A 13309-nucleotide genomic window follows, 5' to 3' on the forward strand; every position below is an offset into this window, starting at 1 on the left:
ATTGCACTCCAGACTGGGTGACAGAGCGAGACCTTGAATCAAAAAAACAAACAGAAAAACTAGTGTAAGAACTGTATGTTTGTGTGTGTGTGCGTGTGTGTGTGTATCTTTGTGTGTGTGTATCTCTGTGTCTCTGTGTGTTTATGTCTGTGTGTGTCTCTGTGTATATGTGTGTGTTTGTGTCTGTGTGTGTCTCTGTGTGTATGTGTGTGTGTCTGTGTCTGTGTGTGTCTCTGTGTATGTGTGTCTGTGTCTGTGTGTGTGCTTGTATGTCTCTGTGTGTGTTTCTGTGTGTCTGTGTGTCTGTGTCTCTGTGTGTGTGCCTGTGTCTCTGTGTGTGTGTGTGTGTGTGTGTGTGTGTGTGTGTGAGATCTTTATTTAGCCTTTGTGCTCCTTCAGCCAGAAAGTGGTAACATGTTCAAATTATTTTTTGAGTTCCTTATTTCTTGTTAGTCTTAGGTTAGTTTTTAAAATACCATCTTAACAGAAATGTTAAATATATAGAATTATTATATATAGAAATATTATATATACTTGTGATTAGTATACTTTACATATTACATACAATTATATATATGAAATATATATGTTAGTAAAGTATATTAATCCTTCAATACTTAAAGTATATTAAGTATACATCTGATAAATTTTCATAAATGAATATCTTCAGGTATCAGATTAAAAAATAAAATGTTCTACTACCCTGCCCCTTTGTATCGCTCTCAATCATTACTGTTTTAAATAAAAAACAGCTTGGAGATAACATAGTTCTCTGAACAGAAATTTACTTATGAGAGAGAGAGAGAGAGAGAGCACACAAACTGTTGTCTGTTGACAATTGTCAAAAAGACAAACTGGTTTAGAGAAGAGGGTGTGCAGAGTGAGGTGGGAGAACCACCTCCTTTCTTCTGCAGGTTCATCCATGGGCTGGAATCTGTTGCAGAGGCTAACCTCGTGGTCTGACCTGGAGAAGTCTGGCTTGGTCATCAAGAGAAGCTTCCTGAGTTGTTACAGATTTATCATTGTTATAGATTTGAGTTATTTATGGATTCTCCAAAAATCCATGCAAGTTTTGCTGTGAAGCTATCTGCAATGTCTGCTACTTGGTGAATCTTACCATTTCTCTTATTAAAATTTCTTACATTGGGTCAGGCGTGGTGGCTCATGCCTGTAATCCCAGCACTTTGGGAGGCTGAGGCAGGTGGATCATTTGAGGTCAGGAGTTTGAGACCAGCCTGACCAACATGATGAAACCCCATCTCTACTAAAATAGAAAAATTAGCGAGGCATGGTGGCGGGCACCTGTAATCCCAGCTACTCTGGAGGCTGAGGCAGGAGAATCACTTTAATCCAGGAGGTGAAGCTTGCAGTGAGCCAAGATCGTGCCACTGCACTCCAGCCTGGGCAACAAAGCAACACTCCCTCTCGAGAAAAGAATAATTTAAAAAAAATGGTTCTTACATTGTAACAATAGTTTACATTTTATATTATGGTTAGGTTTTGGAGTTGTTTCTGGTTTGCAGCCGTTACCAGTAGTCCTACTGTGAACATTTTTGTTCGTGCCCTTGGTGTCCACATGTCTGCATTTCTGTTGGGTGTATGCCCAGGAGTGGAATTGCCTGGGCATTGTGTGTGTGTGTGTGTGTGTGTGTGTGTGTGTGTGTGTGTTCATCACCTGCTTATTTCTTTATACTTTATGTTACCCTGGTGTCCAAGTACCCAACACAGTACAGCAGGGCCTTAAATAATGTCATTTCATTCAACGGTCATTTCACTATAACGTTGATGAGAAAAAGTAATTGATTCTCAGAGGGAACTGCTGGAGAATGCAGTTTGCTCATTCTCCCCATGTCTGTGTAGGTTTTCTCTGGGTACTCCAGTACCATTAGGTACCATTAGGTAATCTGATTGTCTGCACAGTCTCAGTGTGAGTGAATGTGAGTCACCCTCAAATGGGAGGGGCCTGTCCAGGGCTGGTTCCGGCCATTCATGACCCTGAGCTGGAATAAGTGGGCAAATAATTATCTTACTTGCTACTCTTTCTTAAATGTATATACAGCTCTCATTTCTTTCAGTGTTTAATAATAGAAGTGATTTGGTCTTTATGTAGAAGTTTGGCAATGCTTTTGAGACCAGAACTATGCTGTAGGAGCTTAACTATTGTTTATATCAATTGGTCTATGGGAAAATTGGTTGCGTTAGATGTTGTTTTGTTTCCAGTCCCAGTTATTAAGAGCCTAACAATGATGCTCCAAATACTTACTGTACTAGGTGTGTACCAGGCTCTGGTTATATATTTATGAGTGAATAGAGATGATGATAGAATCTTAAAGCTACAAGTGGTTTTAGATTCTCATTGAGTCCACACCTCTGGTTTACGGTGATTTATGTGTCAGAGTTCAGTTCATTCACTCCTCAGCTTGTGGCATTTGGGCTGCTAGAATTTCACGAGTAGACGTGACACTCCCAGCGTGTCTGTGCATCTTGGAGTTGTCTGATTTCCTTAGAACACGTTTTTGTGCAGGCACACTGTTTCATGCAGTGTGTTTTGACTTGTCCTGTCTGGACATTTGTTTTCCCCTTGCATTTTCACAATTGCACATCTAAAATTGTGTCTACAGCTGGGTGACGTGGCTGATGCCTATAATCCCAGCTACTTAGGAGGCTGTGGCAGGAGAATCGCTTGAACCCAGCAGGTGGAGGTTGCAGTGAGCTGAGATCACACCATTGCACTCCAGCCTAGGCAACAAAAGCAAAATTCTGTGTCAAAAAAAAAAAAATAGTGTCTACAACAAAAAAGATGTTCTTTCTCAAGCTGGTTCATCCCTGTCAGCACTACCTATGGTAGGCTCAAGAATTTGTCCCAGCTCTGTTTAATGGCGAAGGACCTCAGGCCATTTCTCAGTTCTCCCAAGGAGAAATGTGCTTGGTACCCTCCCAGGAGGAGGCGATTTCAAAGGATGGTCCAAGTTTTTTACATGGTATTCAGACAGATGTCAGGCAAAGCTCTAGAAAAACCTCTGAGAGCCCCCTGAGAGGGCTGGGGGAGGGGCGATCACTGGCCTGCAGACCCTTGCAGGCATTTTACTCACATTATCTAATTCAGTCCCCAAAACCCTTGGGAGAAGTGACCTTATAGCCCTACCCAGGGGAAATCTGAGCCTCGGTGTGAAGCAACCAGTCACATACATCTGGTCATGAAGCTCACCCTTGAAAGTGGTGGGGCTGAAAATAGACCCGTTCTCTCTGGGTGCTAGATCCTGGCTTTCAGGCTCCTTAGACATACATTCCAGATTAGAGTCTCTTTCGCATGAAGAGAGACCGTGCCTTGGTTCCTCAGGGAGCTTTCCCTCTTGGGGTTGGACTAAAATGGTGAAGATTTTAAAATCTGTTTTGGAATTTCTGAGATGTTTGAAAAATCCAGTGATTTCTGGGGGTGGTGGCTCACATTTGTAATCCTAGCACTTTGGGAGGCCGAGGCAGGTGGATCACTTGAGGCCAGAAGTTTGGGACCAGCCTGGCCAACATTGCAAAACCCCGTCTCTACTAAAAATACAAAACTTAGCTGGGCATGATGGCACATGCCTGTGATCCCAGCTACTCAGAGGGCAGAGGCTGGAGAATCTCTTGAGCCCAGGAAGTAGATGTTGCAATGAGCCAAGATCACCCCACTGTGCTCCAGCCTGGGTGACACAGTGAGACCCTGTCTCAAAAAAAAGAAAAGATTGGGAGACCAAGGCAGGCGGATCAGTTGAGGTCAGGAGTTTCTCACCAGCCTGGCCAATGTAGTGAAACCCCGCTCTATTAAAAACTAAAAATTAGCTGGGCGTGGTGGTGCATGCCTGTAATCTCAGCTACTTGGGAGGCTGAGGCAGGAGAATCACTTAAACCTGTGAGGGGGAGATCGCAGTGAGCCAAGATTGCACCACTGCACTCCAGCCTGGGCGGCAGAATGAGACTCTAAAAAAAGAAAAAGAAAAATCAAGCGTTTTGTTTGTTTGTTTGTTTTGTTATTACTAAACCTGGACGAGATGAAAATATAGCATATCAGTTTTCAAATACTGCTTAGTACGACTTCTTCCCACCCTCCTGAGTGTGCAAATACGTGGGAGAAAGTTGTATTGACTGTCAGAATTTGCAGAGGTGACTACTGGCATTTAGTCCCCCCTGGGGCAGGAGGGCAGGTGTCAGCAAGGATACTAAGTATCCTGCAATGCCCAGAAGCAGTTTCACTCAGTAAAAAAAATCACCCCTGCAAAACGCCAGCAGCTCTTTGTAGAGAAATACTGACGGCCTGAGAATGCCACTTTTCTGGTAGCCCTGGTGGTGAACATCGTTAACACTGAAGCCATCTTAAACCAAAATGAACAGATCCAAGGTTTTTGAAGACTGCAACTTATATAATTGAGGTGGGTGTGGGGGAAGGTTCTATAAGAAAAAAATGTAAAAACATCTTTGGCAATTTTTATACAATCATGACCATGTTAAAAAAAAAAAAATTGTTAGGAGTCCGTCTCAGAGGCCGCCTGGTAACAAAAGGTCCCAAAAGTTAAGCTTCCATAGCTTCTCCATCGGGAGCTTCTGATGATAAATTTCCTCTCTGGCTTTTGTTGGGCATCACAGGTTTTGTTTCTCTCTTTTTTAGCACTCTCCAGAGGGTATTTCATTTCAGTTTTGATTTCTTCTTTGATCTAGAGGTTATCTGGAAGTTTTAACTATTTCAGATTGTTTTGGTCAGCTTTATTTGATTTTTGGGGGTAATGATCCAAGAATGTGGTTTTCAAAAATTATTCCCTTTTTGGAGTCAGGCGCGCTACCATTGCACCATGAGGTCACACATTATTCTCTCTTTGTGGTCAAGTTCATGATTACTGTTTTTTAAATGCTCTGTGCATATATAAACTAATGTATATTGTTTATTTGAGGGATGTGAGCTTTATATCATAACTATTAAATTAGGTGAGTTGATTGTTTATTCAAGTCTCCTATGTCTTTAAATGTACTTCTCTGGGACTCCTGGAAGGAAGGAGATATTGAAACCTTCCTGTATAGCTGTATTTTTTTTTTTTTTTTTTTTTTGAAACAGAGTTGTGCTCTTGTTGCCCAGTCTGGAGTGCAATGGCATGATCTTGGCTCACTGCAACCTCTGCCTCCCGGGTTCAAGTGATTCTTCTGCCTCAGCCTCCTGAGTAGTTGGGATTACAGGTGGCTGCCACCACACCTGGCTAATTTTTTTTTTTTCCTGTATTTTCAGTAGAGATGGGATTTCACCTTGTTGGCTAGGCTGGTTTCAAACTCTTGACCTGAGGTAATCCACCCGCCTCCACCTCCCAAAGTGCTCGAATTACAGGCATGAGCTACTGTGCCCAGTCTAGCTGTATCTTTCATCAAGTAATCCTTGTATTTTAATAATTTTTGCTTTATCTTGATAGCTCCTTTGTTTCTAGGTGTCTATGGGTTTATGACTATTAGATCTCTTTTCTAAATTGTGCTTTTTATCATGATAATGTGGCTGTTTATCCTGCTTAATGTTTTCAACCTGAAATTCTACTTTGTCCAAGATTAATAATCCCACCCTTTTCTTCTTTTTGCCTTCTCCCCTTCTCATTTGCCTGCTATCATTCTGCACCTCTCTTGCGCTTTAGAAACCTTTCTTTTTGAATTAGTTTTAAGTGGTTTTTGGTAAACAGCCTGATGCTGGGTTTTGTGTTTTTTTTTAAATGCCAAAAGTTCAGAGCCCATCTTAGCATTGGAGCCTTCAGTTCATGCTGACTTAGTGTAACAGCTGCAAAACTTGATTTTGTTCATTTCGTTTTTTTCTTTTTCTTTGAGACGGAGTTTCGCTCTTGTTACCCAGGCTGGAGTACAATGGCGTGATCCCGGCTCACCGCAACCTCCGCCTCCTGGGTTCAGGCAATTCTCCTGCCTCAGCCTCCCGAGTAGCTGGGATTACAGGCACGTGCCACCCTGCCCAGCTAATTTTTTGTATTTTTAGTAGAGACAGGGTTTCACCATGTTGACCAGGATGGTCTCGATCTCTCGACCTTGTGATCCGCCCGCCTCGGCCTCCCAAAGTGCTGGGATTACAGGCTTGAGCCACCGCGCCCAGCCTCATTTCGTTTTTAAAGATTTTTCATGGCTGTTTCTCCCTTTCCTTTCCTTACTGATGCTGATGCAAGCATGTTGCTCTTTGTTTCCTGGTTCATTGGGAAGTTCTGCCACTCTGATCCAATTTGTTTTGCTTTTGTGTTTTGAGATGGCGTCTTGCTCTGTCGCCAGGCTGGAGTGCAGTGGCGCAATCTCGGCTCACTGCAACCTCCACCTCTTGGGTTCAAGTGATTCTCCTGCCTCAGCCTCCCAAGTAGCCGGGAGTACAGGTGTGTGCCACCACATCCAGCTAATTTTTTGTATTTTTAATAGAGACAGGGTTTCACTGTGTTGACCAGGCTGGTCTCGAACTCGACCTCAAGTGATCCACCTGCCTTGGCCCCACAAAGTGCTGGGATTATAGGAGTGAGCCACCGTGCCTGGCCTGTTCCAATTTGTTATTGCTACTTTCTCTGTCCTGGTATTTAGAAGCCCGTTATTTCCTGTAAGGTGTTTTATTTCATCATTCCTTTCCCCCATCAGATGAGAAATACATAATCTATCTGTTGTCACTCTTTTCCCTGTCATTCCCCCCACAATGAAAGCTTTTAAAAGCTTTCATGTGCCCTGTCTGGTCTCTTCTGGGAACTCTCAGATGTTGCTGACAGGAGCTAGTACTTTCTATTCCAGACTGTCACCAGAATTCCTCTTGCAGCACTCACTTAGCTTTATGTGACATTTTTTCTCTGAGCCACCTGTCCGGCATGGAGGGTGGTGGACAGTACGTGGATTGCAGGGCCCACTGTGCATCACTTCTCCTCCCTGTCACCCCCCATCTTGAGAGTGTGGGTCTGATTCATTCAAGTGTGTGTGGCATGGTCTCAAAATCTTTGCGCAGCCGCTACTGTTTTCTTTCCCTTTGGAGTGGACGGCAGCTTGGCTGCTGGCAAGCCTCTTGGGTTGCAGTCCATTTCTCTCGGGCATCTGCAGCCATCTTCCCACGGCCTCCCAGGCCCCAGGTTGCAGGTGAGAAGCCCAGGCTTTTCTTGTTGATGGGAGAAGTCCCTTGTTCTTTCTGGTTGGAAGCTTTTAAGATCCCCCTGACCTTGGAGATGAGAGGTTCTCCCAGAATATGCCTAGGTATGAGTTTTTGTTCCTCAACCCTACCTAGAACTTGGGGGTGCCTTTCTTTCTGCAGACTCAGGCCTGTCTTCAGAGAAATGTCTTTATGTTTTTGTTTAATGGTTGTCTCTCCTGCTTCTGGCATTTTTGTGATTTGCTGTTGAGTCTCCTGCATCTATCTTCTGAGTCTCCTGCCTTTTCCCTTGTGGTTTCTATCTCTTGATCAGTCACATTTTTCAGTCTCTGTTTTTTCAGTTTCTTCCCTGAGATCATGTATATTGATCATCCTAAGTTGTCACATTTCCTCTGGTGGCTCTATTTCATCAGGGGCCTGCTCTGACGGTTCTGTTTATTCTTCTCTGACGCCAGATCCCCTCATATGTGTTGCTGTTTTCTTTTCCTTTCTGCTTCACCCTCTTTTACATGGCTGCGGTTATTGGAGTGACGAAAGGGGTCGTAGCTTTGGCTCCCAAGGGCTGGTGGTGTGACAGCCAGCCTTTTTCTTCCCCATGTCATCCTGCTGGTTCAGTCTCGGAGGTGGTGAAGCTTCAGCTCATCGGTGTAACTTTTTCTTACCTTAACGGGGAGAAGAGGAAAGTTGGGGGGTAGGCTTGACCCAGGTTGCACTCTGACCTCCATGCAGAAATGGTCATCAGGCTGTGAGGTAATTGTCCACGGCTCAAGAAACATTTGGGGCTGGGCGCAATGGCTCACATCTGTAATCCCAGCACTCTGGGAGGCCAAGGTGGGTAGATCACCTGAGGTCAGGAGTTCGAGACCAGCCTGGTCAACATGGTGAAACTCCGTCTCTCCTAAAAATGCAAAAATTAGCTGGGTGTGGTGGCAGGTGCCTGTAATCCCCGCTACTCAGGAGGCTGAGTCAGGAGAATTGCTTGAACCTGGGAGGCAGAGGTTGCAGTGAGCTGAGATCACACTATTGGACTCCAGCCTGGGCGACAAGATGAGACTCTGTTTTAAAACAACAACAACAACAACAAAGAAAAGAAACATGACATGGTATCATGTATTCTTACTTTTGCCAAACCTCATAAAGACAGGTGCAGCGTGTTATTCCCCCAGCCAACTGTATTGAAGACAGTACTGAGCACAGTAGGTGCTTATTAAATATGTTTTGAAGGAGCAAGCAGGTGGGTGTATGAAGCACAGTGGAAACCCTCAAAGAGACGGGAGGTACTCAACTGGGAAAAGTCTTGTTCTGTGGCAGGGGGGGCAAGCATGGCACAAAGACGTCCCCCGCCCTGTTCACAAAACATGAGTTTGCATTGATGCATATTTCATTAGCCAAGAATGAAAAAGTCTTGCAGAAATCAAGGTGGCCACACAGGGACAGGGACAGATGTGGCAGTTCTCTAAGCACATCTGCTGGCTCCAGAGCTGCAGTGTGGAGGGGGTGTCAGGGGACTGTGCCCATCGGCTGCACTGGTGCCATCTGTGTGGAGGGGGCTCTTGTGGGGCTGAAGAAGCACGTTTATGATGCTGTGGGGTTTAGATAACCTTCAGGAAGAACCCGCCTGCCTGTGCCTTTCATGTGGTGTGAGGCTGTAGGCTCTTCCTGGTTTTCATTCAAGCCAGCCTGGCTGGAAACAGAATCTTCTTGGGGTGGGGGTTGGACCAGAGTTAGTGCCTAGGGGTCTCTGCTCACCACCCCTACCTCTGTCTCTCAGCATCCCAGAAAGTTCATCCATCTCCCCAGGAGAGGGGTACCAGGACTGGCACCCACCCTGGATGAGAAGTGACTTAGTAGAGAGGAAGCGTGGTGTGAGCGTGGGGGCCCCTCCTTCCCTTCTGTTCTTATGCTGCTTCTCTCTCATTTTATTAAAGCCATCACGGTCTCAGATCCGGTCATCATAGCCCAATAAATGGAAGGAGAATAAAAATAACAGGGGTACTTTTTCACTACCGCCCTGAGAAAGAGGAGACACAAGTTCTGTGGGCATCTGTGGTTCCCATGAGATGTAGCTCAGGCGTTGATGTCAGCCCTGGCCTCAGACCCTTTCCTACCAGGAAGAAAGGAAGAACTGCTATTTCGGGCAGTTGCCAACTCCTCTCGCCACCTGCCGGGGCTCCAGGCAATGTGCTCTCATTTTGAAAGGCTAAAAGTCACAGCTTCGTCCTATTCATACAAAGCATCCCTTTCTGCCCTTCCCAGGGCTGGGGGAGAGAAAAAAAAAAGAAACTTCACACACATCTCAGACCTCAGAACGCTTCTTCCCCCACAGAGGCTGGGAATTTAACAAGGTCAATCCAAACCAAAATTAGAGTGTTTTGGGTAAAACTGTATCTGTGACTGGCTGATGTAAAGAAATGCTTTGAGGAAGAAAACAGTCAAACATTCTCCATGAAAAAACCAGAAAGTCAACTCCTTGGAATGCGTTCTGCTTCTTCCTGCTCCAGCCATTTCCCCAGGGGTGCTTGCTTGATGCAGACCCTGCCCGCCCTGCATTCCTACAGCTTCACTCCCCTGCAACTTGTTCCTCTGCCCTCCCTGAGCTCTCACCCATGCACCTGACCATCTCTGGCCTCTCTCTGTGTCACCCATTGTGTTGGCTGCAGCACTGACTGGGGGCCTTTTTTTTTTAGATGGAGTCTTGCTCTGTTGCCAGGCTGGAGTGCAGTGGTGTGATCTCAGCTCACTGCAACCTCTGCCTACCAGGTTCAAGTGATTCTCCTGCCTCAGTCTCCCAAGTAGTTGGGATTACAGGCACATGCCACCACCCAGCTAATTTTCATATTTTTAGTAGAGACAGGGTTTCTCCACATTGGTCAGGCTGGTCTCAAACTCCCAACCTCAGGTGATCTGCCTGCCTCGGTCTCCCAAAGTGCTGGGATGCCACTGCACCCAGCTGCCATTTGTTTTTAAATGGCGAAAACCGCAATTCCTTTTGCAACCTAATATGCTAATTTTTAGACTCTGTTCTCACTTAACAGTGTATTTCGAAAACTTCTTCCCAGCTATGTACAGATGTTGTAAGATGCACAGAATACAGACATATGTGGCAGCTCTGATAAACACACAGCACTTTTTTTCTTTTTTAGCCCAGGGTAGGATATCTGAGATTCTTGCATTTGAAAGGTACAAGGACGTAATATGACCTAGAAAGGTAGGAACTTTTGCTGAGCAGTCCGTTTCATGGGAATATTTAAAGATGGAGGAAACTTGTTCAGTCTTAGGGTCAGATGTCCATGAGACTGAGCTTTGCCAGAAGTCTGTGCTGCCCAGGGTGTAGATACTTTCTTTGGCACTGGCTCGCCCTGTGGCTTCAAATGTGTAAGTGGAGATTGAGGAAGAGTGGGTGAAGCCATTGCTACCCCCCAAAGGCAGGAATCTCCCACCTGTCTTGTTTACTGCTGTGTCTCTAGTACCTAGCCCAGTGCCTCCTACACCCGAGGTGTTCAGTAATCATCAGATGACTGGTGTGGTGGCTCTAGGGTGACTTGCACACTGACAGTCTTCGTGTCTCTTTCAGGAGGGTTGGAGTCCAGGCAGTTGGTGCGGGGCCTGAAAGGCAGAAGCATTAGCATGAAGGCACCCACCACTTCCCGAGCCAAGCAGGGGCCCTTCAAGACCATGCCGCTGCGGTGGTCCTTTGGATCCAAGGAGAAGCCATCGGGTGCCTCTGTTGAGTTAGTGGAGTACTTGGAATCCAGACGAAGGCCTCGGTCCACCAGCCAGTCCATTGTGTCGCTATTGACTGGCACCACGGGTGAGGATGAGAGGTTAGCATCGCCGAGGTCAAACATTGTCCTTCCTGCTAAAAGTGAAGATGGTGGGCGAACTGTCGAAAGAGGTCCAGGCGGTGTGGCCTGTCCCTTGGCTCAACCCAACCACTGTCTGGCCCCTGGAAACTCAGATGGTCCAAACATAGCAAGGAAACCTAAGGAAAATGCAGTGCAGGATATCAGGCTTCCTAGGAAGTTTGACCTTCCCCTCACTGTGATGCCTTCAGTGGAACATGAGAAAACAGCCCGACCAGAGGGTCAGAAGGCCATGAGCTGGAAGGAGAGCTTCCAGATGGGAAGCAAGAGCAGCCCACCCTCCCCCTATGTGGGGTTCTCTGGAAACAGCAAAGACAGTCGTAGAGGCACCCCTGAGATAGACAGACCCCTGCAGGGGACACTCACCCTTCTGAGGTCCGTGTTTCGGAAGAAGGAGAACAGGAGGAATGACAGGGCGGAGGTCTCCCCACAGGTGCCCCCTGTCTCCCTGGCGAGTGGCAGGCTGAGTCCTGCCATGGGTGGGCGGGTTCCAGGCTCACCTCCTACCTTCAGGATCCCAGAGGGCCTGGCCAGGGGCCTGGGCGGCCGGCTGGAGAGGGATGTCTGGTCAGCCCCCAGCTCTCTCCGCCTCCCTCGCAAAGTCAGCAGGGCTTCGAGAGGCAGTGCGCTGGGCACGTCACAAAGGACTGTTCCAGGGGAGCAGGCTTCTTATGGCACCTTCCAGAGGGTCAAATACCACACTCTTTCCTTAGGTCGAAAGAAAACCTTACCGGAGTCCAGCTTTTGATGGAGCGTGTCAGTATTGTGTGACGCTGGCGTTCATGCGACTTTACCGAGCAGTTGTAGGCAGCTTGTGTTGAGAGTGGGTTTCCAGGAAGCCAGTTGTCTTGTAATCCCTGAAAAAAAGTTTTTTTTTTTTTTTTTTTTTTTTTTTTTGGTCTCCATTTCTAGACTTTCAGCACCTAATGTCCACATAACCCAAGGTCCAAAACCTTCCTCTATGGTTATATGTTTTGCTACACTGTGGCCACTAGAGGATGCTATTGGGTCAGTATTTCCAGTTTCAGGGCAAGAACTGATATTTACTAGAGATTTGGATGTGGGCAAACTACGGTGAGCCTGGTTAATAAGAATCTTCAATGTCATGTCAAATGTTGTCACTGGCTTCTCCTTTTTCTTTCTTTTTTTTTTAATTGTGGATTTAGAAAAAAGTATTTTGTTTTTAATGCTTTTCTGGGATAAGCATTAAAGATGCCAAAAAAGAGAAAATTAAAAATGTGAACAGAATGATAGTGATGGTAAGGCAAGATTCTAGCAAAGAGAGATGAGAGAGAAATGACTGAGATTTCAGGTGGATATTTAATATATTACAAGTTGTATTAAAGTTTTTCAAGGTATTTTAAAAATGACTATTTTGATACTAGAAAAAAATGATCATTTTTTAATTTAAGTATGAAATCTATGTATCATTTTAATAAAATCGCGTCCCTGGAACCTGCATTTCTGTCTAAATTCTTCACGTCTTACAAATGACCTTGCTTCATCCCTGCTGAGTAAGCTTGCCTTGTTGCTGCTGCTATCAGAAAGTAGTTTCTTGAGTTCTTTCTTTTCTTTTCTTTTTTTGAGACAGAGAGGCAGAGTAATTTTAGGTACTACAAGTATTATGAAATGTAACAGGATCACATGCAACTTGGTCAGGGAAGGCCAGTGTGGGCATTCGGCTACTTGCTGAGGCCCGTCAACTAAGCACCCAGAATATTGAAATATCCTAAGAAAGAGGCCAGTTTCCACTGGGCCTGCCAAGTGGAATCCGTTTATCACCTGGCCACCATAAGCTCCTGTTCAGACTGAAAAAGCCCAGTGGTGCTCTGGCTTCCTGGGGCTTAGTGTCAACCCAGGCGAATGGCTGGGAAAAACTTTATGGGGCAGATGTGGGGTCATAGAAGGATTCTTCCTCAATAGTACCCCGCCATCCTGTCATTTAAGAGAGTCTGGATTCTACATGGATGAGTTCTTAAAAAAAAGAGTCTGGATTCATGAACTGAATCATATCAGGGAATTAGATGAAAAGTTAAGACTCTTCAACGCAGGCGACATATCTAGTTTTCTATAGTGCGCATGTTTGGTTGGAAATAATGAAGAATGGAGTAGCCTGCCTGTTGATTTAGCGCCTGGAGCACCAAGTCACAGCCAGCACACTCTGCATGTTGTACCATCCCTGGAGATCTGATTGCATGACTGTCCACTTTACCACTAATGGCTAATTGCCATGATCTAGGCTTGACCACTTTGGGCTTCTCCTATTGCCCCCAAGATCAAGGCCCTCATTTGAACAGCACCCCTATCCAGCAGGATTCCTGTT

General features: G+C 45.7%; 1 protein-coding gene across 2 annotated transcripts in view; it reads left to right on the top strand.

Annotated features, from left to right (window-relative positions):
• Positions 1-12447, top strand: part of USP43 (ubiquitin specific peptidase 43) — an 83585-nt gene extending 71138 nt beyond the window's left edge. For both annotated transcript variants that reach the window (XM_035300023.3, XM_035300024.3), the window contains exon 15: positions 10698-12447. In XM_035300023.3, coding sequence (XP_035155914.3) covers positions 10698-11734 — 1037 coding nt within the window. In that variant the 3' untranslated portion in view covers positions 11735-12447. The remainder of the gene's footprint in view (positions 1-10697) is intronic.
• Positions 12448-13309: the final 862 nt, after the last annotated feature.

Source organism: Callithrix jacchus, chromosome 5 (genome assembly GCF_049354715.1).
Source record: "Callithrix jacchus isolate 240 chromosome 5, calJac240_pri, whole genome shotgun sequence".
Classification (NCBI taxonomy): Eukaryota; Metazoa; Chordata; class Mammalia; order Primates; family Cebidae; genus Callithrix; species Callithrix jacchus.